A 25,490-nucleotide genomic window follows, 5' to 3' on the forward strand; every position below is an offset into this window, starting at 1 on the left:
CTTCCTTCCTTCCTTCCTTCCTTCCTTCCTTCCTTCCTTCCTTCCTTTCTCTCCAGCTCTTAACACAGTCTGTGACACATAGTGAGTGCTCACTCAATGCTTGTGGATTGAATGAGTGCTCCATGCTTAGTTTACAATGACAGTTAAAAGTATCCCTCTCTCCTGATGCTTAACAAGCCATTTCCTGGATGGTGATGCTGCAGAGGGGGGTGGGGGATGCTGAAGTGCAAATTAGAAGAGTGAAGTTGACTCTTTGTCCCCTAACATACAAAAACATGTTTGGAACCCTGGAATTGAGATCCTTCTGCTCCATCCAGTTCCATAACCTTCAGCCTCACTCAGACCACATCTTTTCATCTTTTCCTCTCGTGCTCTGATCCTCTTGCTTTTGCCCTGAAGATTGCCTCTGGCTTCCAACCCCTTTTTCTGGCAGCTAGTATTTCTACTTCTAGAAATTCACATTCTAGAGCCTGTGAATATGACCATTGCTGGGGGTTAGGACTGAGGAAAGATGCTGGCCGGAGTAGAGATCGGAGCTCAGAAGTGCAGGCTTCATAGAGCACCATCCAGGGAGAAGAGATGGCCATAAGCAGACAGTAGACAAAGCTGCTTTGTCTACTTTTCGCCCTTCTGGGGCTGGAGTCCGTAAATCTAATCAGTCATCTTTGACTGGTGGTAGGAAAGTACAGAAGAAATTCTTTGAGTGGTGGAGCAAGGGGTACTTGTAATACAGCCCTGCTTGGCAGGCCTCACAAGATGTGGAAGTCAGGTTTTTTATTGGTTTTTTTCTTGGCTTACCTGGTGGACTTTGGGGATGGATTAAGGAGGGATGAGTAGGAGTCAGATCCTGCCGGCTGAATGGAAGAATACTTTGTTGGTATTACTGAGCAGACTGACAGAAGTGCAGGAGAGGGTGTGACAAGGATCTTAGAACAGACATTATTGAGGGGTTTTGACAAGTAGCTAGCAGATGTTGCTCTGGAGGGCAGAGTTTGGCCTATGACCATTTTCCTTCCTCCAGTAGAAAGGGCAGAAATAAATCTGCTAAACCACACCCATCTCTGTCCATGGGGCTATTCCTTGGATGCTGCCTTCCCTTTGGTCATGTCCTTGTTCTCTTCTTTTGTCAGACGGTGGAGAGCTTACCTAACCTCGGGCATCAGTGTTCATTTTGATCCAGACTGCTACAGATAAAAAGTTAAGTTCTTAGTGTTAACTCAGGGGCAATCCTTTTTCCTCCTAGTCACTGTGGGTTCTTTTCTCTGTGGAGTTAAAGAGGCTTCAACAATTACAGATTATTAATAAAATTCATAAAAGCTCTGGGCCTCCAGTGACCTTTGGTTACCAAGCTGGATATAAGGATTCTCCAGTCAGTTAAATTATGTGTATTCAGATGCCACCCCTGTCCCCTGTATCCACTCTCTGGACGCCACCGACATATACACGACTTTGATGCTCAAATAGAGGCTGCACATAAAGAGAAAACCAGTCAAGATAAACAACTGAGAGAGATGGCAAGAAGATAGATATTTTCAGCAGTGCCTCTTAGTACAGCAGACACAGGGAGGAAACTTTGTATGGAAGGGGTTTTAAACTTTTTGTTGCTTTCCACCAGGCCCCCTTACTGTGCTTCTCTCTCTCTCTCTCTCTCTCTCTCTCTCTCTCTCTCTCTCTCTCCCCCCCCTTCCCCCTCTCCCCCTCTCCCCCTCTCTCCCTCCCCCCCTCCCCTCCCCCTTTCTCTCCCTCCCCCCTTCTCCTTTTGTCTCCTTCCCTCTTCCCCCCTTCTTCTGTAGCTGCTTTCCATCCAGCTTGCTGGGCCAACAAAACTCCTCCCTGTCCAGTCCAAACTGTATGATAGAACCTTTGATTTCCCAGAGTGGAAAGATTGTTCTTTGAGACGCTGAACTCCGCATCCCAAGCTGCTTAGCTATTCCTTGTTCTCTTTTGTTTTGCAGAACATTTGGACCTCTGAAACTTCCATGTATGAATATGCATCATGTGATTTCAGGGGTATCAAAGCACGTCTGCACAATAGTCGTGCCTCTTCCAGATTGTCTCCCTTGGTGCAGGGGAAGGAGTAATTGGAGCTCTGTAGAGGGGTCTTGGCTTTGTGAAAAGGGGGCCATGAGTCCAGTGGCTCAGCCAGTCAAACTGCAGAGACTTGACAGCAGGCTCTTGGCCACGTCTCCTAGGATTCCTCACAGGAAGGCCAGGCATTGGGCTGGAGTCTTTCCCCTGGATTTCTTGAGCTCTCATGGCTTGGTGCTCTTCCCTGCCCTGCTTTTGCTTCATGGTTGAGTTGCCTCCTTTTCCAGTTGTTCGTCTCTCTGATGATATCCCTGCACTGTTCGTGCTTGATAGTGTGTCCCAGTCTATCCCCTTCCCTCCGTTTTCCCTGTGGTGTTCCATAGCTTAACCATAGAGGATGCCTGGAAAGATAGAATTGCTTCAAGGTAGGGTGGGAATGATGCTTTAGGGGAGCTTGTGCAGTGGTTTTAATGACTTCAGTTTTCGAAAGGTTATCCATCACTTTAATTTCACTTAGTTGTGAGCCTATAGAAACGTGGTGTGCTTTGGAGTGTCTTTTGGGAAAATCTTCCTGTTCTCTTCTCATGCCTTAATCAAAAATCCTCCCAGTGCTTGTATAAATCATTCTCAGATGTTTTCCTGAGTGCCCCTTTTGGGGTAGCAAAGCATTTGATAGCCTCTTGAGAGAGTACCCTGAGAAATATGTTCCCTCCAGCACAGACCTGGGTATGTTCAGTTTAGTCTGCCTTCTCTTCCTGTCTTCTCTTTCTTCTGTGGCATTTCTGTATCTGTAGGCCTCTGGGAAGGATGATTCAAGAGTCCACATGGGGTGTCCTCCCTGCCATTGATAGAGCAAATCTGAAATCATCTTTCATCAGTTGTTTGTCTTTGTAGTTTCATTCTTAAATATCTTGGAGATGATTGAGTTAAGTTGTTTTTCTCACCGAATTTTCTCCAAACTTGTTTCCCACTCCCCTACTTCTTTCTGATTCCTTCCTACAGAAACACCCACGTTTTCCTAGCCTCAGAAGCCCCTCACTCCATCTGTCCGTCCCAGCTAGCTCTTCTCCTCTATTTCTCCTCCTTTTTGTGGCTGTGCTCCTTCAGTTCACCGTCAGGGCTTCCACTTCCTCTCATTCTCTCCACTCTACAGTCCGGCTTCCGGTCTCATCACTCAACCGAACCTCCTCTCGCCAAAGTTGGCAGCAGTCTGTCTTTGTCCTTCTTGACCTCTGCAACCTTTGACACGGGCGCCTCAACGTTTTCTCTCTAGGCTTTTGTGACGCTGTCTGACCGTGCTTCCTTTTTCTTTGTGTTCCCCCCAGCCCTCTTTGCTTTTCCCTCTGTAGTATTTTACTTGTGAGCTCATCAGCTGCCGTGGTTTCAGTTATCTTCATGATGTTCATGATTCCCCTGTCTTCTTATCCAGCCCCCTCACCTCTCTGCTGATCTCCAGTCTGGAATCTCCAGGTGCCTGTTCAGCATCTTGAGCTGGATGTCCTGTAGTCATCTGAAATTGAACGTGTTCAAAACTGAGCTCGGCTTTCTCCTCAAACCCTCCCCTCTCCTTCATCCCCCCCCCAATGTCCTCCCAGTCACCCAGGCTTGCAGTCTGTGTGTTGTCCTCACCTCCTCCCTGTCTCTCATCCCCCATATCCCAACTTTGACAAGGCCCGTGTAGCCTGCCTTTGTAATCTGTCTCATAGATGTTCTCTCCTCTCCTCTGATGCTGTCGCCACTCTGATCCAGGCCCTCATGACCTCATGCCTAGCCTTCTTACTGGTCTCTCCCTACTCCATTCCATTTTCCACTCACCTGTCGCAGGTCTGACCAGATCACCCCCTATTCAATAAACTTGAGTGGCTACCCCTTACCTCCAGTATCAAATGTAAAATCATCTGTCACTTTAAGCCCTTCATACCTCTCCTGTGTCTCCAGTCTTCTTACATCTTTTTACCCCTCCCCCCCAACACACATTATACAGTCCAGTGTCACTGACCCCCATGCTATTCTTTCCACAAGACATGGACATTTTCACTCGATGTTCTTCATGCCTGGAGTTCTCCTTCTCATCATCTTCTCTTGGCCTTCCTTCCATGTATGTACTTGTTTGTGTATTGTCTGTAAGCTCCTTGAGAATAAAGTTAGTTTTTGCCTTTCCTTGTATTTTCTATGCTCAGCCCAGTACCTGACACATAAATGTTTGTCGACTGACCGATCAGGGGGTGCACCATTAATGATCTCCCACGACTTTTTCCAAGATTTGTATCAACATATTTATATTCAAAACCAGTGTGGCCCTGGCCTGGCCCATCTCTCTGGCAAAGAGATAAAGTGTTTGCAGGCAATTGTGGGTTCTTTTAGTCTCCTTATTGTGACAACTGATTTATATTAGTTAAACTTGATCAGGAAGTAGTGATAATCTATTAATATCTGTTCTTTTATCTGTTTCCCATTTTTTACATCAGCCAGCAGCTTTTAAAAATAAATCAAGGTACATTTGCCTCAATCTTGTTCTTCTAATGTGGCACTGATTTTAATCTTTGGTCTGACCGAATGTAGCTGATTTACAAATGACTCCCTAACAGTAACAGTCAGTTGTTTCTTTCTGTTACAACCAACTGTGGTAGAGCAAATGGGTAGAAAACTAGGAAGAACAAGGTCCTAGTACCACCCTGAGCAAGTCACTCTTGGTATCCCAGGATGCCCCAAGCCTCTCACTTGCAGAGAAGGTGCTGAGCTGCATTGGAAGGGGGCATTCTTCTTTAATAACAGGCTTAGTTCAAAACCTTTGTGGGTGATATTTCCAGTCTTCTCAAAGGAAGGGTGTGCAGTGTGTAGATGGACAGTCTGTGTATTCCAAGCCTTTAGATTCCCTCCTTTCTTGTGATTGAATCATGTCTTCCACCACCCTTTTTGCTGCCCTCCCCCATGCCCACGTTTGCACTTAAGTCACCTCATATCTCAGCATATGTTCAGTTAATTTTTGGAAACTTCTTAGCCTCTTAAAAAAACATTTCAAACTCTTCCTTTTCTGCCATTGATCCTGGGGATGGTGTTTTTGGAAGGACTTGTTTTGAACACTGCCATCCCCACTGACTGTACCGTGGAAAGCTTTTGGTTGCCTTTGTACACAGCATATAATCAGCTCTGCCAACTGCTATATTTTCCTCTCCAAGGAGAGTCTGGGAGCCATTCTTCAATTGAGCTCCAGCTTTTTTCTCCTAGTTTTATTTATAGTGAGAATTTTAAGATTACTATGATTCACTTCCCCCAGGAGTATGTCTGTCTGTTGGTCACTGGACAAAGACGACATACGTTTACAGTCAGTGCCAACAGCTAAGCTCATTTTTATAGATAGTCTTAAGTTATCAGCATCCTCTGCCACTATGACCACATAAGCAGACTAAGGGGTACTTTGTATTTACCATAGCCAAAGACATTGATCACCTAGGAGACACGGCCAATATGTTGTGAGCCAGGCTTGGTCTGCAAGGCCCCCGGCTCACTGTCATGTCATTGAAGGCATTCACATAGGACTTTTGTTCTCACGAGAGAAACGAGGGTCTTTCATTCCCTCCACTCTAAGGAGTGACTATTGCAAACACTTCGTTTTTTCTCGAAGTCAGAAGACACAGGATGTATTTGTCTCATGTAAGTTTATAGTCTTTAAAGAAAAGAATGCCATTTTCCCACTCTCTTTAACTTGTGTGATTCTTTATACCACAGGATGGCGATGTTAACTGGTTTCTGTAGGGATTAGTGGCAGGACTTATGTACTATGTTTGAATGTGTGTTTGGTTGAGGACCGGGGACCATTGTCACTAAATTCTTACAATTGTTGGAAGAAATAACCCCTACATGTGTCATGTAACAAAACTCACTAGATTAGGTTATGCAAAGATGTCAGACATTCAGTGTTGGTGGCAGTAACCAAATTTGTTGTAATTTGATTAATGCCTGTTTGATAGATATCCTTTGGGAATAACGTATCTTGGGTCAGCAGTTTCTTTAAAATGTACCATATTTTGTTTGTGAGAGAAGGTTGGTTACCATTATTTCTCCTAGGAAATTAATTATTTCTTATAGGTTTTTCTCGTAAATCTTCTAAAATAACATTTATTGTCAGGTTTTGGAGCCGTGTTACTCCTAGCTGCTCGATCAGCTTCTTTTGGTACTAGTACATTGGATTCTGTTCTCAGATGTTTCTGAGGCATTATTTGGGAAGCATATAAATAAAAAGATGTTTGCAGGGGTATAGCTATATTATGCCCCAGTTTTATATGTCAGTAGTAATGTGTTTAAGCTACTTAGTTTATTAACCTCTATTTGTGTGCCTCTCTAACCTTTTTTCTTCCCAGGTGATACAGGAAACCAAAATGACACGCCCATTGAGACAGCTATGACCCTGCCAAGTCAGGCCAGAGTCAACACGCACACCATCACAACATTGAAGCTGTTAGACTACAGGTTTGTAGCGGGGAAGGTTCTTGTTACAGTTGCTTTTGAAGGTTGCAAGGAATCGTCCAAGTGTTATATAGAGTGAAGGACAGAGCTTATGGGCCTTGTAGGATAGATTCTAAGAGATAATTGAGGCAGAGATCAGAACACTTAAGTCAGAAAGGAGACCCATTCTGTTATTTAAAGTTGCCCTCCCTGTTCTATGAAGGAGCTGGAAAACATTCCCAAATTTATTTTTTCTTAATTTGTTGTGTGATAGAAAAAAATGTGTTAAGAATAGCTAGTGTGGCACGGTGGCAAACCCCTTGGATTCTGAGCCAGAAGAACTGAGTTCCAATCTACCCTCCGCCAGGCGTGCCCTTCAACTCTCTAGGCCAATCTCCTCCTTTGTCAATTTAGAAGGGATGCCTTTGGACATCTCTTCCACTTCTAAATCTCGGGTCTTTGAATAAAATCTGCTGTTTACAAGAGTCCTTTTCAGGAATAACCCATCCTAGAGTATGACTTGAGGAAATAATATCCATGATATTAAGGTGCTTTCTTTTGTGGATGTCACCATGAAGCACCTAACCTGAAATGTAATTACAAAGTTACTGAGGTTTTCTATTGACTTAGAAATTGCTTTTTGATATATCCCAGCATTTCACAGTTGGAAGCAGTACATCCAAGACTTGCCCAAGAGTGGCCAATGGGAGTTTCTCCAGCTTGTAGTGAAAGGTGTCCAGTGAGGGGGGGCCGAAGCAGCCCCAGGCAGCCCATTTCCCTTGTGTACAGTTCTCCTCAGTCAGGAATTTGACAGACAGGTCTCATGTCCTTTTTTGGTGTCTGGTCTGTTTGGAACCAGACTTCTTCAGCCATTTCTTAGATGGCGTGATCTTGAGTCCCTTCACCACTGTGACCATTTTTCTGCAAACAGTTACTGCCAAGTCTATAGACACAAGTATTAGAACAAAGCAGTTCAGTGGAAAAAAATTAGCCTTTAGAACCAGAAGACCCGGGTTCAAATTCCACCCTTGATACTTGTAACTGTACAACCTTGGCAGTTCACCCGCCCTCCCTGGGCCTCAGTCTCCTCATATGTAAAATAAGGCTATGGCGCTAGATGCCCCTTGAGGTTTCTTCTAGCTCTGTATCTGTTGTTGGGTGCTATCCAGGCTCGATGGCAAGGCCTCTTGAGAAAAGCCTTTGAATTTCTTTCTGATTCTGTGCTCACTGAACACCCCTTCTACTAATCTAACATTTTTCGCTTCCTAGTGACTTAGCCACCAGAAAAGGAGGACCTGTGTAGAAGGATCAGACCCCACCTCATAGGCCAGAGAGATCTTCCTTTGTGAATTAATAATTCATGTGTATATGTGTGCATATGCATTGCATAGATGTGTGTTTCATATCTATATTTGTATATATTGCATATATTTAATGTGCCTTTCATAAGGTTTTGAATCACCTCAGGCTGAAGTGACCTTGAGTTTTTCTATCAGCAAAGCTGGGAATGGAACCCTAGAGCATAAGTGAAGGCATAGCAATTATGGGTTTATTCACGACTCTCATTTAGTCAAGTGTCAGAAAATATGAAGCCCCTGCTTTGTACCAGGAACTGCGCTAAGTGCTGGGGATACAAAAGAGGCAGAAAACAGTCCCTGCGCTCAAGGAGCTTACAGTCTACTTCTGTTCTTGTCCTGTTCTTACCTCGCCCATACCTATACCTTTATACCCACTTATTTCTTAAGAACCTTCTCTAATGCACAGCTTTTTAAGCAGTACATCTTCCATTGTGGCCACAGTAACTCTCAAGAACCAACATAGCGATCTCAAGAGGGGCTGTGACCTGGGTCACAGAGAAAGGAGCCCTTGGAGCATCCTCACAGTTTTCTCAAGTATCAAAACAAGTGCTATTCTCATGACAAAGATGTCAGAAAGGAGCGCTGAGCCGAGGATGTGCATCAGCAAATAGAAGTTTGTGGACCTAATTTCCGTACGTCTCCAACAAGGTCCTGCTTTTTTCTCTGACTCACAGGTAACAGTCCGAGCTCCCTCCATTGGATTTTGAGAGCTGTGGCCTGGAGCTCAGCCTTCAGCCAAACTGGTGACAAGCGTCTCCAGACTTAGCCTGGACAGCAGACGAAGTCTGCCAGAGAGCCTTAGCCTTTCCAGCTTGGTAGGACCTGTTAAAATATGTGAGAGCCCCATGGCCTTTAGTGGGCCTTTCCATGGTGCTTCCCTTCTCTGATCCCCCTTGCTTAGGACCTTTTCCCTCCGACATCACACTTTTTCCTTTTTGCACTTTTCCTGCATTCTTGTGTATTGTGATGATCTAGGTATGTCCCATTCCCCCAATTAGGGTAAAGGCTGTCAGATCTCTTCTGGAATGGCATTCTTTGTACACAATAGACACTCGATAAATGTGTAATTATTACTGCCACAAACTTTAAGCACTTTCTTTGTGAAAGAGACCGGGCTAGGTGTGGGGGACAAAAAGACAAAAATGAACAGTTTTTCAGAGAGCTTACATTCTGTTTGAGGGGTGCAACATGTCTGGAAGTGAGTAAAGCTGAAGTAGTATACAGAGTAACAAACTGAGAGGTAGAGACTCTTTTTTAAATTTTATTATTTATTTATTTTGGGGGGGGAGGAGACTATTAAAGTGGGTGGAGGGAGGGAGGTGGCTCTGAGCCGTGCTTTGGAGGAAGCTGGAGTTTGGGGATTCTGCATCAGGATGAAGAGGGACTTCATTGTCCACATGGTGGGGGGCGGGGAAAGACATGAGCCAAGTCTCTTTTCCTGGATCATCCTTTTTCCCCACTGTTGGATTTCTGCCCACTCTGGACAATCCAGCCAGAAGAGAGCCTTCCCAGAACCTCCCTGGCAGAGTGACCTCAGGTAGCGTTCCTCTGTTTGCTCTTAGCAGATGACGCTGTTTTGTATTCATTGTCTGTGGATTGTGTAGGTTCTCTGTGGGTGTTTGCCATGACCCCTCTCCTTGGTGAGCTCCAAGAGGGCAGACACCTCCTTAGCTGAGCACCTGGTCCTCAAATGTGGGTTGATCCTGACTGAACAAGAGAGGCCGAGAGAGGCTTGGCAGCTGACAAAGGCTCATTTACCAAAATGATCTTGCTTTTTGTTTTTTAGTGAGAAACAGACAGCTCTGATTCCTGATGAAGTATTTGATGCTGTAGGAAGCAACATTATCACTTCTGTGAACTTCAGTAAGAATCATCTGAATGAGATACCAAAAAGGTAGGGACTGGGCTTCTGAGAGCATTTCTGTGGAGTTGTGCACAGAGGTGGAGGACACCTGCTGATCTTGGGGGCCAGAATGCTTTCGTTTTCATCATCTCCTCCATTAAAATGACTTTCTGCCTTTCTTTGTATTCTCAGAGCTTAGCACAACATCTGGCAAAAAGTAGCTGTTTACTAAACGCTTACTGGCTGACTGACTTTTTAATGCTTGCTTTCATCTTTTTTAAGTGGAATTTGGCTTGCTCTTAGTAAGTTATCAACTGGAGAAATGGTAACAAGCTTCTTTTCATGAGACCTAAGGATCCTCAAGAGAAGCTATTTACTTTTTGCACATTTTACTTTTAAAATGTGTATTACAATTAGTAACTAAATGTTTTACCTGCTTTTTTCAGATGCAATATTAGAAGAAAAGTCCAAGGAATTAACCATTGTTCAGTCCATGTTAATCCATGGGTGGTATTAATATTTCCATTGGTTTTGTAAAATTTCAAATAGCTGCCACCCTGGAGAAAGATTATCTTGAGCTGCCAACAGTATGGGAGAGATAGACCCATGTTACTGTTGTTAATCCTAAAAAATTCATCTTCATTTCCAGATTTCCCAGATATAATACAATTTTCTGCACCCTCTCTAGTGCTCAATAAAATTTCATTCATGATGATAAATGTAAGTCAGCGTTCAGATAGCTGTGTGCCAGGAAAATGGCATGTATGACATCTGATTGCCGAGATCAGCCCAATTCCTTTAGTATAGAGATCTGACATTGAGAAGAATTGAAGAACATTTTAATTTGCCTCCCATTTCCATTTTCAGAGGGTCATTTGGGCTGATGCCATGTTGGGTTCTGAGTCCTTGACCAGACTGTCAATCAGTAAACATTTCAGAACATACTATGTGCCCAGGCACCGGGCTATCCTCCAAGGATACAAAAGGAGGCAAAAGTCGGTCCCTGCCCTCAGAGAGCCTACAATCTAATGGAGCAAGCTATATACAGGATAATAATAAATAATAAATATTATTTTAATATTATTTTAATAAACATGATAGTTGTATATTATATAATAAAAACAATAATTTTAATAAATAATAAAGCAAGCTACATACAGGATAAATAGAAAATAATTAGCAGAGGGAAGGCACTGGAATTAAGAGGACTCGGGAAGGCTTCCTGTAGAAGGTGGGATTTGAGTTGGGACTTAAAGGAAGCCGGGGAGGTCCAGAACTGGAGCAGAGGAGGGAGAGCATTCCAGGCATGGGGGAGAGCAAGAGAGAACCTCCAGAGCTAAGAGAGGAATGTCTTGTTCATGGAATAGCCAGGATACTGGTGTCCCTGGATGTGTGGTGAGACCACATCTGGCCTCAAACACTTACTAGCTGTGTGACCCTAGGCCAGTCACTTAACCCTGGTTGCCTCAGTTTCCTTATCTGTAAAATGAGCTGGGGAAGGAAATGGCAAACCGCGCCAGTGTCTTTGCCAGAAAACCCCAAATGGGGTCACGGAGAGTTGGACACAACTGAACAACAAAATAGCTCCAAGTATGTAAAAGGAGGCAGAGAAATAGTCCCTGCCCTCAGGGATCCTACACTCTGACGGGGGAGACAACACACAGAAGGAAGCTGAGAAGGGAGGTGGAGGTTGGGGGCCAGCAGGCCACAGTGGCCAGGAAGGTGAAACTGGACTGAGCTGTGTGGAGAGTTGAGAGAGTTCTGAGGCCTCCCTGTGAAGGGAGGCTGTAGGAGCTTCTTACTCCCCCCTGCAGCCTTCCTGTCAGAGGGGGAGAGGAGGCGTTGAGTATCCAAGGCTGAGCCCGTCTGGATAGTGATGGGATTTCAGGTGCTCAGCTTATGCTGGGGGGAGGCAGGGGCTAGTACCCTATAGTCTGAACCAAGCATGGAGAGGCACTGGAAAGTTCATTTTAAATTTTTTAAAAAGTTAAATAATTCTTTTAGCATGCAAGGAATATTTTCATCAAAGCTAAGGAGATGAGAGGATTTTAGATTTCGGGGTCATTATGGGATCTGGTAGTCTTACAGATAACGTAACCAAGACCGACCGAGGGTATTGGTAGGAAGTGTCTGGTGCTGAATTGCTCTGTTCAGACCCACGTTATCTTAATTCCAAGCCCAGTGTTCTTTCTACGCTGACTGGACACTTGTAAGTCTAGGATGATATTTTGTATTTTTGAAAAAATAAAAAATTGTGAATTGTTTAAATGTTTGGGAAGAAGCATAGAAGTGCTTCACTTACTAAAAGTCGCTTAGCTGAAATGAATTTTAAGTGAAATTCTGTGTACTTTTGTTTCAGGATTGTGGAACTGAAGGCAGCTGTGTGTGATGTCAATCTCAGCTTTAACAAGCTTTCCTGTATTTCTGCAGAATTGTGCATGCTTCAAAAACTGACCCACCTGGACATCAGGTTTGCCTTGTTGGGGTAGTGGTCATGCTTGCCCTGGGAAGTTTTGCCATCTTTCTTTCATAGTTACATTTTCCAGATATTCAAATTAATCTTTGAATTGTGGCTAGACTAGCTTTACAGGGGTGGGGAATCTGCGGCCTCGAGGCCACATGTGGCCTTCTAGGTCCTTGGGTGTGGACTTTTGACTCGAGTCCAAGTTTTACCGAACAAATCCATTTATTAAGGGGTTTCGTTCTGTAAAGTTTGGGTTTAGTCAAAGGGCTGCACTTGGGGACCTAGACGGCCACATATGGCCTTGAAGCAGGAGGTTCCCCACCCCTGATCTAGACCTTAAAGGTCCTGTTGGGGGCTTTGTTAATTGAACGTGCATTAAACATGGATGCCTGGTTACAGCCAACAGTAGTAGAGCTGAGAGTTGAGCTGAGCCTACAAACTATTCAGCTCTTTACTAAAAGAACTTCAGAAACGATGACAGCAACATGGCGCTAATTTCCTGTTGATCCAGGTGTGTCCCATAGAGATAAACACCTAGGAGGAGACGGGTTTATATTAAGAGAGGATTCTCCACTGGACAAAAGAGGCTCTGGTCCAGTGAAACCATAGCGATCGTTGTTTATGGGCTGCTTTTCAGCACAGCCGTCTGGTAGAGGTGGCAGGTGTGTGCTCAGGGAGGTTCAGGAGGCAGTGGCTGTGACCCAGAGCAAACAGTGACTCACTTCCTTTTGGGGTGGCTCATTCGTGTTCGGTGCTTTAAAGAGACAGGAGGAGAAAGGTAAGGAGGGACCAGGGACCATGGAAGGGGTATTCCTTCCTTCCTTCCTTCCTTTTATCCTTAGTGGGCCCTGTCATCATCAGCCTCCTCTGAGATGAAAGGGTGCAGGGCATGTGCTGAGGGGCTCAAGCGATTGTTGTAGGATCTGACCCTGTTTTCAGAAACAAAAGAAATGGAAAGCTCCTCTCCACTTAGGACCAGAGATGACCAAGTAGGAAGCAATTCTTCCCCATCCCCTCCGGTAGAGTTATTCCTACACGAATGGGGTCCGGTACGGGCTGGAAGGTCTTCCAGTAAGATCCACTTTCTCGCCAATCAGCACTTCCCACTGTGTCCCAGCTGTGTTCTTCTCCCGCAGCGTTTTCTGGTCCCTGCTTCCTTGAGGTGTGATTCCTTCCCCGACTGACCTGGGCCCTTTTGTTTTCCCTAAAGTCATGGCAGGTAGACTGAGGAACCTTGATAGACTGCTGTGAAAGCAAACTTCTTATTAACTCTGAAAGAGGAAGCACAGAATGGCCTTGGGAGGAATGGGGCTGAGACCGCTGCCCTGGACTCTCACCTTCCTGAGCTCTCTTTCAGTCAGGAGGTGGCAAAAGTGGCTAAGTTCAAGGGACCTGAGGGCCAGCCCACCCCCGTACCCTGTCCCTTCCCCCAGCCAGGAGGGGGGGATGTCAGGCTGGGCCTCGCCTGGTCACCGTCTTGTTCCTGTTGGGTTACTCGGTAAATCTCTCCCCCTTTCTCCCCTCCCCTCTGCCCCTGCCCCTTCCCCTGTCTTTCTCCCCACAGAAATAATCTTTTGGCCTCTTTGCCTGAAGAGATGGAAGCCTTGGGGAAACTGCAGACTCTCAATCTGTCCTTTAACAGGTGAGTATCCTGGCCGATGACCAGCTCGAGGCTCCAGTGCTGGTCTGCAGAAGTGGGTTCTGTCGACTCCACTCCGTTCTCCCTCCAGCCTGTGAGCAGCTCAGAAGACTTGAGGGAGCATCCTTTGGGGTGCCTCTCTGTTCATCAAGGCCGCGTGGGGGGGTGTGTGGGGCACGTGTTGGCCCGTGTTGCTGAGGGCAGAACAGAGAAGCAGAAGCACACAGCCAGAAAGGGTCAGGGCCAGCACTTGAACCCAGATCTTGCTGGTTCCAAGTCCAGTTCTCTTCCGTCTCTTTAGAAGTAGCCATGGGGTGCTACGGTGCCCAGAGCGTTGGACCTGGAGTTAGGAGGACCTAGCTTCAAATCCAGCCTCAGCTAATGGTTATTAACTCTGTGACCTCGGGCAAGTCATTTACGCGATCTGCCTCAGTTTCCTGAGCTGTAAAATAGGCGTCCTAGTAGCATCTACCTGGCAGGGTTTTCATTTTGGTCCTCTTGGAGAACAAAGGACAACAGCCAACCTCATCAGTCTGTAATTGTGACTTCCCCGCGATTCTCACCCGGGGCATGGAGTCACCAAGCTTCTCCTTGTGGCCAGTCTTTTCCTCTTGTAATCTAGTAAATACTCCTTTTGTTTTTGATTTTCTTCCCCACTTAACAGTATTTCATTTTTGTCAGTTACATGAGGTGACATCTGTAAAGTCCTTAGCACAGCACCTGGCACATAGTAGTTGCTTTATAAATGCTTCTTCCTTTTCGTCACTTATACCATATTCACAACTCATAGATGGCAGGGTTTTTTTTAAGTGCTTTTCACACTAGTTAAAAATAACACTTCCTTTTCTGTTTCAATGTGCTGTTTGAAAGCAGTGAAGTAGTCGGCATTGCATTTCTTTGGGTTCATATTAAAAGGCACACATTTTGTTTTCCTTTCATTCTGTTGTTTTCACCTATTCAGAAAGGACAGATTCCTTCATATTTAAAGGAGGAAGCTAGATTTCAGCACAGTCCACATTCTTTATAATCTCCTTTTTGACCACAGTCTGTCATCTCTACGTAGACCTAGGGCCGAGGGCAGTCCTCCAGCCCCTACAGAGGCAGCTGTGCTTGCTCCGTAGGGCAGCTGCCAGCTGAGAATTTAGCAGAGCACTGGTCACAAGTGCTAAGTAATTGGGAAAGTCACCCTCTAAGCAAAGGCTGGGGCCAGGTAGCCAAAGGTTGGCCTTTCACGCTTGGAGTTCTTATTACCTCCTCCCTTCTATTTTTCAAACTGGTTTCCCCTGCCTCTCTCTCTTATTCTCTCTTTTCCTGTTTACTGATCTTTTTCCCTCTCTGTTCTTCCCATCTTGACCCCATTCTTTTTCCTCTCTTTAATTCTGTCTCTTTTAGGTCATCTGGAGCTTTTGCATATTTTCATATTGTGTTAAGTAATTTTTATTTTCCCAAAACAGCTCCACCTTCTGCAGCAATACTGCATGTTCCTAATCTTTTTTAGTTGTGTCTTATTTTTCCCTCTTTCTGGATCCCAGTATACAATCAGTAAATAGATTTTTCTCAATTGTTCCTTCATTATATAATTTACAAAGGTGCTGTGCCCTATGAGCAAAGCAGAATTGAAGTAGCTCAAAAGAAACGTAAGATGTGCAAATGTAGAGAATCCACCCCAAAGGTTCACGTGGATATTTGTGCCTGACCTGTGGTAGAGCCTTCTGAGCTCGTCTTGGTCTGATCAGCTGCAGTCAGACACACTGTAACTGGAATCTAGCAGAGTGACGTCATTTCAGTCCTTTTGGAGAACAGAGGACAATGGCCAACCACCTCAGTCTGTGACTTTTAATTCCCAATAATTATCATCTGGGGCGTGGAGTCACCAGTTTCTCTTTGTGGCCAATCTCTTCCTCTTATAATCTTGTCGATATTCTTTTTTTGTTTTTGATTTTTTTCCCCACTTAATAGTATTTTATTTTTTCCAATTATATGCAAAGATAGTTTTCAACATTCACTTTTACAAGATTTTAAGTTCCAAATTTTTTCTCCCTTCCCAAGACAGCATGCAATCTGATAGAGACTATACATGTGCAATCATATCAAACATGTTTCCACATTAGTCATGTCATAGAAGAAGAGTCAGGGCAAAAGGGAAAAATCGCAAGAAAGAAAGAAAAAGAAAACAGTATGCTTTGATTTGCATTCAGACTCCATAGTTTTTGTTTTTTTTTCATGAGTCCCTTAGAATTGTCTTAGCTCATTGCATTGCTGAGAAAAGCTAAGGCTATCAAAGTTGACCATGACACAATGTGCTGTTACAGTGTACAATGTTAACCTGGTTCTGTTCACTTCATTCAGCATCAGTTCATTTAAGTCTTTCCAGGTTTTTCTGAAATGTGCCTACCCGTCATTTCTTATAGAACAGTCGTATTCCATTACATTCCTAGACCCCAACTTACTCAGCCATTCCCCAATTGATGGGCAACCCCTTAATTTCCAATTCTCGGCTACCACAAAGAGAGCTGCTATAAATATTTTTGTACATGTGGGTCCTTTTCCTTTTTTTATTATCTCTTTGGGATATAGACTTAGTAGTGCTATTGCTGGGTCAGAGTGTATGTACAGTTTGATAGCCCTTTGGGCATAGTTCCATATTGTTCTCCAGAATGCTTGGATCAGTTCACAACTCCACCAGTTTTCCCACATCTTCTCCAACATTTATCATTTCCTTTTTTGTCGTGTTAGCCAATCTGATAGGTGTGAAGTGGTACCTCAGAGTTGTTTTAATTTGCATTTCCCTAATCAATAGTGATTTACAGCATTCTTTTCTGTTTTTGAGACCTGTGGTTTCATTAGTGTAAGGAACTCCCTGTGCGCAAACTACACCAGTGCAGGTAGGGAGGTGGCCAAGTGATTGTCTCCTTTGCTTCAAGCCCTGAGAGCTTGCGTGCTTTCCCATAGTTCATGCAGCCAGTGTTTGTCCTGGGTGGGATCAGTGTCCAGGTCTTCCAGGACCAGCCAGTTCTGGTCATGGGCCAAGCTGTTTAGCCTGGTATTTAAGGCCCGTGGGATCTGTCTCCAGCCTGCTTTTCAGACTTTCTCTTCTGCCACTCTGTTTAATGAAAACTTTCTTTTAGACAGATATTGGTCTCTGTTCTGTGCCTTATGGATCCCCCCATCTAAGAAATTATTCAGGCAGTAAGAGGTCTGCCTGTCAGTGGAGGGAGGAATTCCTGGGGTCTAGGAAGGCTTCGTGAAGTAGATGCTCTGGAGCTGGGCCCAGGAGCCTGAGGAGCGTGGGCCGGGACCGGAGGGAGAAATGCTCACGTCTCTTCCAGAGCACACACCCCTCCAGGGTGGGGGGCTCAGCTCTTCTCACTGTTCCTAACATGTAATAAATACTGAAAAATGAATGCTTGTTTGTTTTGTTAAAAGTAAAAGAGCTTTTGAAAGAAAGGGTTTTAAAGTTTAAAGATGATGTCTTTTCATTTCATTTGTCCATCTTAAGAATTTATTTTGGCTTCTGGAACAACCAGATTGAGTCTCTTCACAGGTTCAGAACGTTCCCCAGCATTCTGTATCGGCTCCGGACTCTCGAAACTGTCCTCCTCGGTAACAATCAGGTTGGATCTGTGGACCCCCTGCAGCTGAAGCAGATGGACAAGCTGGCCACTTTGGACCTTCAGAACAATGACCTCCTTCACATCCCGCCCGAGCTGGGCTGCTGCGTGAGTCTCAGGTGAGGCCAGCTCCTCGTGGGCAGTCTGCGGTCTAGTTGCTGCCCTTCCTTGTTGGTTGAAGGCAAAGCCTGGTTCTTTGGGGCCGATTTCTTGCCACAGGTGAGGTGAAGGAGGAGGGGCATCCCTGGGGAGCAGTGACCAGGGGCCGATAGGCTAACTGTGGCCTTTTTTCTTTTTTAAAGAAACGCAGTAACAATTCTCAAGGACTGGGGCACTGATGAAGGTTTTAGAAACCAGAGTTCAAAATGAAGCTGTAAGTTTTTAATTTAGACTAGTCCCCGGACCCAGACCGGGAGCAGCGCTTCATCAGACCCATCGACCGAAGGACTGGCCTTCCACAGCAGCGTTCAGTGGGCGCCTGCTTGTTGTCTTATTTTCTGCTTCATCTTTTCATAGGCAAGAGAAAAGCCTAAAGTTTCCAAGTAAAACTTAGGAATCTTTCTTTGGCCCCAAATATCCCATTTCATTTTAATTCTAGGGTAGTTGGAGGCAAGCATGCCAGGCCTGGGCAGGCAGTGCTGAGTTTAAAACTAGCTTCAGACACTAGATAGCTGTATGACTCTGGGTAAGTTTGCCTGTTTGCCTCAGTTTCTTCATCTGTAAAATAGGGATAATAGCACCTCCCTCCCAGGGTGGTTGTGAAGATCAAATGAGGCAATCATTTTAAAGGACTTAGCACCATGCTGGGTACACAGGAAGCACCAGATAAATGTTAGCTATTTTTATTCTCTTTGCTTTTCTTCCTCCTTTCCAATTTTGAGTTGAAATTGAGTGTTTTCATTCATATAACCCCCACAGTTGTCAATAAGAAGAGCAATCCTAAACATTTGATTCTGGGCTAAAAACAAATGACAACCTGGAGACTTATATAACACACCAATGTTTTCTGAAAGGGTTCCTGTTTATTGGGCTCGATGTTCTATTTGAGGAAGGCTTAGGGATGGGTTTTGGTCTCAAAGGAATTTTTCAAAATAATCGTGGGGTAGTTTTCTCTTTCTGAATGTGGAGAGTCATTTTGACTTTCCAGGTGGAATTTAATATCAGAGCAGTATTGCATGTGAAGCATTTTTCTCTCTTTCCCCACTGTGTGGATGTGTATTTTTTTTTATTAGATTAAGGAAAAGAGACTGGTCAGGTGTGCTCTGGTGGCAACAAATTCATTTTGCTGGTGTTGCCTTGATGAGGTGACATCTCTGTCTTCCAAATAGAACCAGGGGGTTGAGATACTTGGGTCGTCTTCATTCTCAGTCATCGGCTCTGGCCTGTGAAGAAGAAGGCACGTCTCTGCCCACCAGTTGGGGAGCATCTCCCCTCACTCAGCAGGGAGGGATCGGAGTGGGAGTCATTTCAAAAGGATTTCCTGTGACCCCTCGCGCCAGGAGGCCCCAAGACCTTTCCCCTGAATAACAGAAATTGTCCAAGCAGCATTTTTGAAATTGCACAGATGGAGCATTTGCCAGCACCAGTTATATCTCAGCGTATGCCAGAGTAACTTTGTTTTAAACCATGTTAGACAACAGCATTCAACTGCTCATACATGCTTAGACTTTGTTGCTTATTGCGTCTTCATTATAGTTGTACAACTTAACACATGTATTAAAAGATTATATTTTTACAACTGGAAGGGACCTGAAGAGATTATTTGGTCCAGTCTCCTTATTTTACATTTGAGGAAACTGAGGCTGAAAGTGGTTAAGACACCTTCCCAGCATCGCACAGGTAGCAGGTATCAGAGTGAGGATTAGAATCCAGGTTGTCTGATTCTAGATGCAGCTCTGTGTCCGTTGCACCATAAGAGAATGATCCATGTCTTACGTCTGAATAGGAAGGGAGCCTAAACTTTCTAGGAATTGACTTGAAACTGCCTGATGAATTCACATTGTGAGGAGGGGGCTTAGGATATTCTCAGACCTCACAGATGCCCAGCTTCGCCACACCACCTCCTGCTGCTCCCCCACATTGCCGCAAAGCAGCAGCTTGAATGGCGCTGCACTGGTGCTCGATGTAATTGATTCGTGTCTAGAGGAGGCCCATGTCTTGGAAGCTGCACCATCGCTTGGGATCGTGACGGTACTGACGTGGAATTTGTGTCTGTTCCGCCCCCTCCTCACACCTCGAGATGCTTATGGACAGTTTGGGGCGTCTTCAGTTCTGTGGTTGATCCTTTGCTTCTGGGTTGGGAAACTTAAGACCAGATATTTGATGGTACGCATGTGTGGCAGAGCCAGGACACAAATCGTTCATTTTGGGGAATGCCAGAGAACCATGACATGAGCCCCTTAATTCTGTCCACAAGGAAATAGGGTACAAGATGGTAACAGTGGTGATTCTGGTTCTACCACCTGTGTGACCTTGGGCATGTCACTTGAAAACAGAGTGAGGGTTTAGATGGTCTCTGAACACTCTCTCGGTCCTAAATCAATGAACTATGAAAAGACTGAAAATCAGTGAATCGGTGAAAAACTAGAAAAGTGTCCCGTATCCTCTAATTAGGTGTAACGTATCTTCAACAATAGAAGAAAGAGGCAGCAGCAGTATGTGTATGAAATGGTGGGGATGCATTGGTCAGTGAAGGTTGGAGGGGGAGGCATACATTATCTTAATTAAAGATAATTTAATATTAAGTACAAGTGGCTAGAGAGAAAAAGGCCCTCAGTCATTCCAGATTTGGGGTAAATTGACCCTAGTCTTGAGTTTGTGCCCATTAGTAGAGCATCTATGAAATGAAAATCAAAATTTAGTTAGATTTTGATCAGATGCCTGGTTTCAAAATGGGGATTGAAAAATGTTATTTTAAAAATGCTCTATTTAAGTTTTGGAGAGGGAAATCCATCTCACTGAAAGTAAACAATCCCTGGTTTCTCTCCTTTCTCCAGGACCCTTCTGCTGGAGGGGAATCCATTCCGAATTCCTCGAGCAGCCATTTTAGCTAAAGGAACAGATGCTGTCCTGGAGTATTTAAGAGACCGCATTCCTACTTAATTGGAATTTTGTAATCGTCGGCCAGCTAATGGATTTGCATGCTTCGGAGAGCTGGGGAACATTCAAAATCTTGTCTGAGAGCTGATTTGCTATACTTCATCTGATGGTTTCTTCAAACAGTGTATCAGTTATTATTGCTGTGATTTATCTGGGGCATGAAACAAATGTTCTTACAATCTTATTACCACTCAATGTTATTTTTACATTGAAAACCATGTATAACAACTTTATAGTGATTACTACAGCCTTCTTGAATGTTTATACATTCATTCTTAAAAGTTTTGAAATTTAAAAAAGGTAATAGTGGTTTCTATAACTGAAATATCATTCCTTTTTAAAGTTGATTTTTTTTATAATGACAAAGCATTTTTGTAAAAGATGAGGGGTGGGTTTTTTTTTTTTAACGTTTTGTTTTATTATATGTGTGTATATGTGTGTGTATGTTTGGACCTTTATATGGGAGTATTTTGTTATCTTTCCTTGTGTTATGTGGGAAAAGTTATAACAACATTTGTTGATAATACTAAGAATTTGTGATGTAAAGTTTCAAGGACATTCACTGCCCTGGTTTTGATGCCAGTGCTGGGCAGATCAGTTGACCTCTCAGTACCCCAGGCAGCCCTCTGAAGACTGGAGGTTCTGTGAGTAACCCATCAATGCTGGCTTGGTGGATGGAGATCCCTACAACAACCTACCTTCAAGAGCAGATTCACTTTGTGTGATTTTTAAAATAATTCTGTTTGCAGCATTTATTTTCAGATGCTGAGAATCCATCTTTCCCTGTTGTGTATAACTCTTTTTGATCAAAGCATTTACTGAAGAAAAACATATGGTATATCCCATAGGGAAAGAGCTATTAGTGAACCCAGCTTGGCTTTTTAGTTATTTCCTTATGCCCTCTTACTCCTGAAGTTGTTGTATCATGCCCACTGCAAATTAAAGTATTTTGGTTGCATCTCAGCAGCTCAGTGTTTTCTGTAATCTGTTGGGCGCCATCCTTTGTACCAGCCTTCAGATTTGGTCACTTCTGGATGTTCTGGGACTTAGATAAAAACTCTGAGGTACTAGAAGGATTTTGAGTGTTTCCCCTTCTGAACATGCACCTTCAGAAACTCCCTAGAGAGTGCTTGGCAACTGTCTGCTGTGCAGCTTTGCATGTCTTAATAACATCATTATAACATTGAACTTGTTGATAGAGTTGAGACCCCAATTGGGCTAATACAGAATATCTTCTTTTAAAGAGCTTGATTTAAGGAAGCTAAATTTAAAAAGAAGATTCATGGTCTGTTCAGCTCTTGACATATTCAAAATAGGATCTCATTTGGGTAGATTTCAGAACCTTTTTTTTTTTTGAAAAAAAAATGAAGATGAAAGTACTTATTATTTATGGATAATGCATTTTTCAAATCCAAGTTACAATTTTTATCTTACCTAGGGGAAACGTGACTGTCCATACCACCTGTGTGGTCAGCTTTACATTAAACAAAAGACACTTTACAATAAGGTGAAATTTTATTATTTGTACAATAAAGAGACTTTATGTTATTCAAAACACTTTTTAAATACTGAAAAAGTTGGGTACACCAAAGCCAAAAAAAGGCTCTGCCGTACGCTGCACAGCATTGTCTGAGTCCCTGTATTTTGTGTATGTACAGAAAGCATCTTCACAATGCATTCGAGTCACCAATTAGTGTCAATACAGAAAGTCAAACTGGAAGGATACAGCTTGCGTGTGCAAATTAACAAGATCAGTGAGATCACCAAATCTGGCAATTTAAAATTGAGTTTTAAAGGACATTTTTGCACATAAAATGAAGCAATTCTCGAGTTCAGTATGTTTTAACTGCAAAAAAAAAAACCCATTAAATACATTCACAATCTATGTTAATAAAGTAGTAAATAGTTCATCCAGCTTTATTTACAAGATGGAGTTAAACTGAAAAGTACAGTTAGTTGTTTTAATATAGCAATCTGTAACACATACAAAAATGACAAGTATTTATATATCATTGAAGCTCAAAATCACAATTATCTCAAAATATTAGTTACAATACAGCCATTTCCATCATATTTAAACATGTCCTCAAATAACTTTTTTATAAAATGGTAAAATTTTTATTAAAGTAAGCTATTTGTTTTGAATTGGCTACAGTACTTACTCCCAAATAGAAAACTGTTGTTTTGTTTTTCTCGCAGAATTGCTAGAGAAAGCCACCCGTGTAAAGCCAAGAGACCGAAAAGGCCCCGATTTAAAAAGATCCGGCCTCTTGGGCTTTGGGAGAACTGGTCAGTAAAAGCTTTACAAGGGGAGTGTCCGGCTGGAGTCTCTGCAGTGAAATGACATGCACTAATATACAGGATGTCAGAATAAGTCAGTGGAGACTACCCTGCACATAGAAATGTTCACGGAGATGACAAAAAGAAGCCTTAAATAAGGAAGCAAGCGTAAAATCTGGCCTTCCCTCCTTGATTCCTCTGCTCCCACATTGCCCTGACACCCTAACAGCAGCAATGGGGAGGCTCCTTCTGTCAGTGCTCCAGCTGCAGCAACACCACACACCAGGCGCCAGAAGCCTGGCTAGAAACCACTGTCTGAAGCTAGCCTAGCATCACTCCTGAAGGCAGCAAAGTGTTTCACCCAATCAATCATGCTCTTCACCCCCAATTTACAAAACTCGATCGCTGGCCGTGGGAAAGCAGAGGTGAAACGGGAAGTGTTGGCCATGGGATTATGGGGAGGCCAACCACAGTCATGGGGCATAAAGCAGGAGAAGGGAGATGATCTCCAGATGCCTTTTTCCAACACTGAATTTGGAAACACCCAGTGCTGAAGAAGGGGAAACAGCATCCTCCTTGCCTGTGATCGTTGGGCCGAAAGTTGATTCTAGTTTTGTGATTCTGGTCTGGCTAGGAGGAGCTCCCAGGGCCCAACACTGGTTTATTAATCCAGGGGTTTGCCCTTGGGAGATGAGAGAGGGCAGAAAAGAAATAACTTAGAAGGTTCACTCTTGTAGGTTATTTGTTAGGATCCAAACAAAGAATCTGAAAAGATTCGCAATACAGCGTTCTACTTAAAAAAAAAAGTTTCCTATCACACTAAAAAACAAACAAAAAACAAGATAATGTTACCTTTGGTCCCCCAGCTCCTCTCCACGAAGGATCAATGGAGAAACTTGGTTTCTTCTAACACCTACAATGTGGTTTCTATGTGAATTTTCAGGTCTCTTTTTTTTTTTTTCTGAAACCTAAACAGTAAAGCTAGGCTTCGTAGAGGCAGGAAATGGGACTTAGCAATAGGAGATGCCTATGAGCTCATAAAGTAGACAAGAGGAGTCAGCTAAGGGGACCCAAACTTACTTCTAAGGGCTCACTTAGGGACACCGCGTTGCTCCCCAGTCTTACTACTTGTGATGCTTGCGCATGGCCTGCAAGGCGAAATTGTTCAGTTGTTGAAAATAAAATTCATCACTAGTAAACAAGATAACAAACGGTTTTGTGTTCCCACTATGGGAAAGTTTCAACAGTCTTCAGCAGATGGATTTTCTTGGTTAGCCATAACAACAAAAGCCACTCCAGCTTTCCTGCCTAAGGAGCACTGTAACTGGGCTGGTGGGAAGGGGGAGATGAGGAAGCCCCGAGCTTGCTGCCCAGGATGGGGAGTTAAATGTTCATGTCCCTTTGTCATAAATTCATTGGTTCCTATCTGGCCGCTAATCAAGGGCCACTGCTAATCCCCATGATCTTAACTGCACGAGATAAATGCAGCAACGTCAAAGAAAATGCCCGTATCTGTGTGTGAGTGTATATACACATATATACAAACCTGAGTCGTAATAAAATTTATTTAATATATGAAAATAAGCTTTAAAGGGCCAAAAATACCTTTGTGCAATATAAGCAGCTAACATTTAAACTTCAGACAAGAATATTCATAAGCTTGTACATTCTATAAAGAACCAGCAAAATAATGAGCATCTGCATATGATAACTTTCCTAGCTACAGTCAAGACAATTGTATTTCATCGTTAGTGCTGATTCTATTTTCATTCCCCTGAATTCATTAAGGTTTTAGAGAACATGTTCAAGTATGGGATTTCTATGTTATAACTGGTGGGCATTTCCAGTGTTTCCTTAATGATCTGACGAGATCAAATTGCAAGGTTAGGTTGTGAAGGTGATGACGGCTACCAAATCACAAGGGGTAAAGCTTTTGAAGGGAATTCATAGGCTCTCCCAAAAATAAATATTGTGGAAGAGGATAAAGCCTGGTACAATGCATTAGGCGAAGGAGGGGTGAAGCCACACACGTTCCTAGACTTCCCTTCTGCAGGGAAACCGTTCCTCTAAATCTTATCTCCCCTTTTCCTTGAACCCTCATTTCCTTAGCTCCCAGATCGTTTTCCTAGTTTTTTTTTATTCCTCCCTAGGTCATGGGAAGCACCTTGTTCTTCCTCCCCAACCTACCCCCGCCCCCCACCAAACTGCAGCAATCTTGCTTCCAGCCCTGGGTCTGCTGCACACCCCAGTGCCACTTCTGAAACTCAGCCTTCAAATTCCTGCCTTCTTCAAGTCTTCCTCTCCTCTGTCTCTTCGTGTGGTAGAATTCAGCTATCCTGGGAGCTCCCATGTCTCCCCACCCTCCCCCCATGAGGATTTACCACTTAATTACACATTAGAAGTTCTACTCTGATATTCCAATCTCTGTGCACAACAAATCCTCCACTGACCAGTTCTTTCTAGCACTAGGGAGATGATTCTTGCCCTCTTCCCATCCTCTGGCATTTACTTACATATTCACATGTTGCATTGCCCAGTAGATTGTAAACTCTTTGAGGGCAGGGACAATTTTTCATTTCTAGCTTAGCTCCCCAGAACCCAACTCAGTGCCTTGCAGATGGTAAGTGGTCCTTATGTATCTGCTGGAATGAGTTGCAATGGAGAGTCACCTGAGATGACAGCCCACATGGTGGTCCAGGGCACAGTCAAGCACTGGGTGACT

The 25,490-nt window shown here is 43.7% G+C and overlaps 1 protein-coding gene across 1 annotated transcript in view; it reads left to right on the forward strand.

The window, feature by feature from the left end:
- LRRC40 (leucine rich repeat containing 40) overlaps nt 1–20,873 on the forward strand; it is a 57,280-nt gene extending 36,407 nt beyond the window's left edge. The window contains exons 10-15 of the mRNA XM_027874013.1: nt 6,390–6,498; nt 9,619–9,726; nt 12,035–12,145; nt 13,704–13,781; nt 17,323–17,508; nt 20,386–20,873. Coding sequence (XP_027729814.1) covers nt 6,390–6,498; nt 9,619–9,726; nt 12,035–12,145; nt 13,704–13,781; nt 17,323–17,508; nt 20,386–20,491 — 698 coding nt within the window. The 3' untranslated portion in view covers nt 20,492–20,873. The remainder of the gene's footprint in view (nt 1–6,389; nt 6,499–9,618; nt 9,727–12,034; nt 12,146–13,703; nt 13,782–17,322; nt 17,509–20,385) is intronic.
- Nucleotides 20,874–25,490: the final 4,617 nt, after the last annotated feature.

The sequence above is a fragment of the Vombatus ursinus genome, unplaced genomic scaffold, assembly GCF_900497805.2.
Source record: "Vombatus ursinus unplaced genomic scaffold, bare-nosed wombat genome assembly UNPS02014804.1, whole genome shotgun sequence".
NCBI lineage: Eukaryota > Metazoa > Chordata > Mammalia > Diprotodontia > Vombatidae > Vombatus > Vombatus ursinus.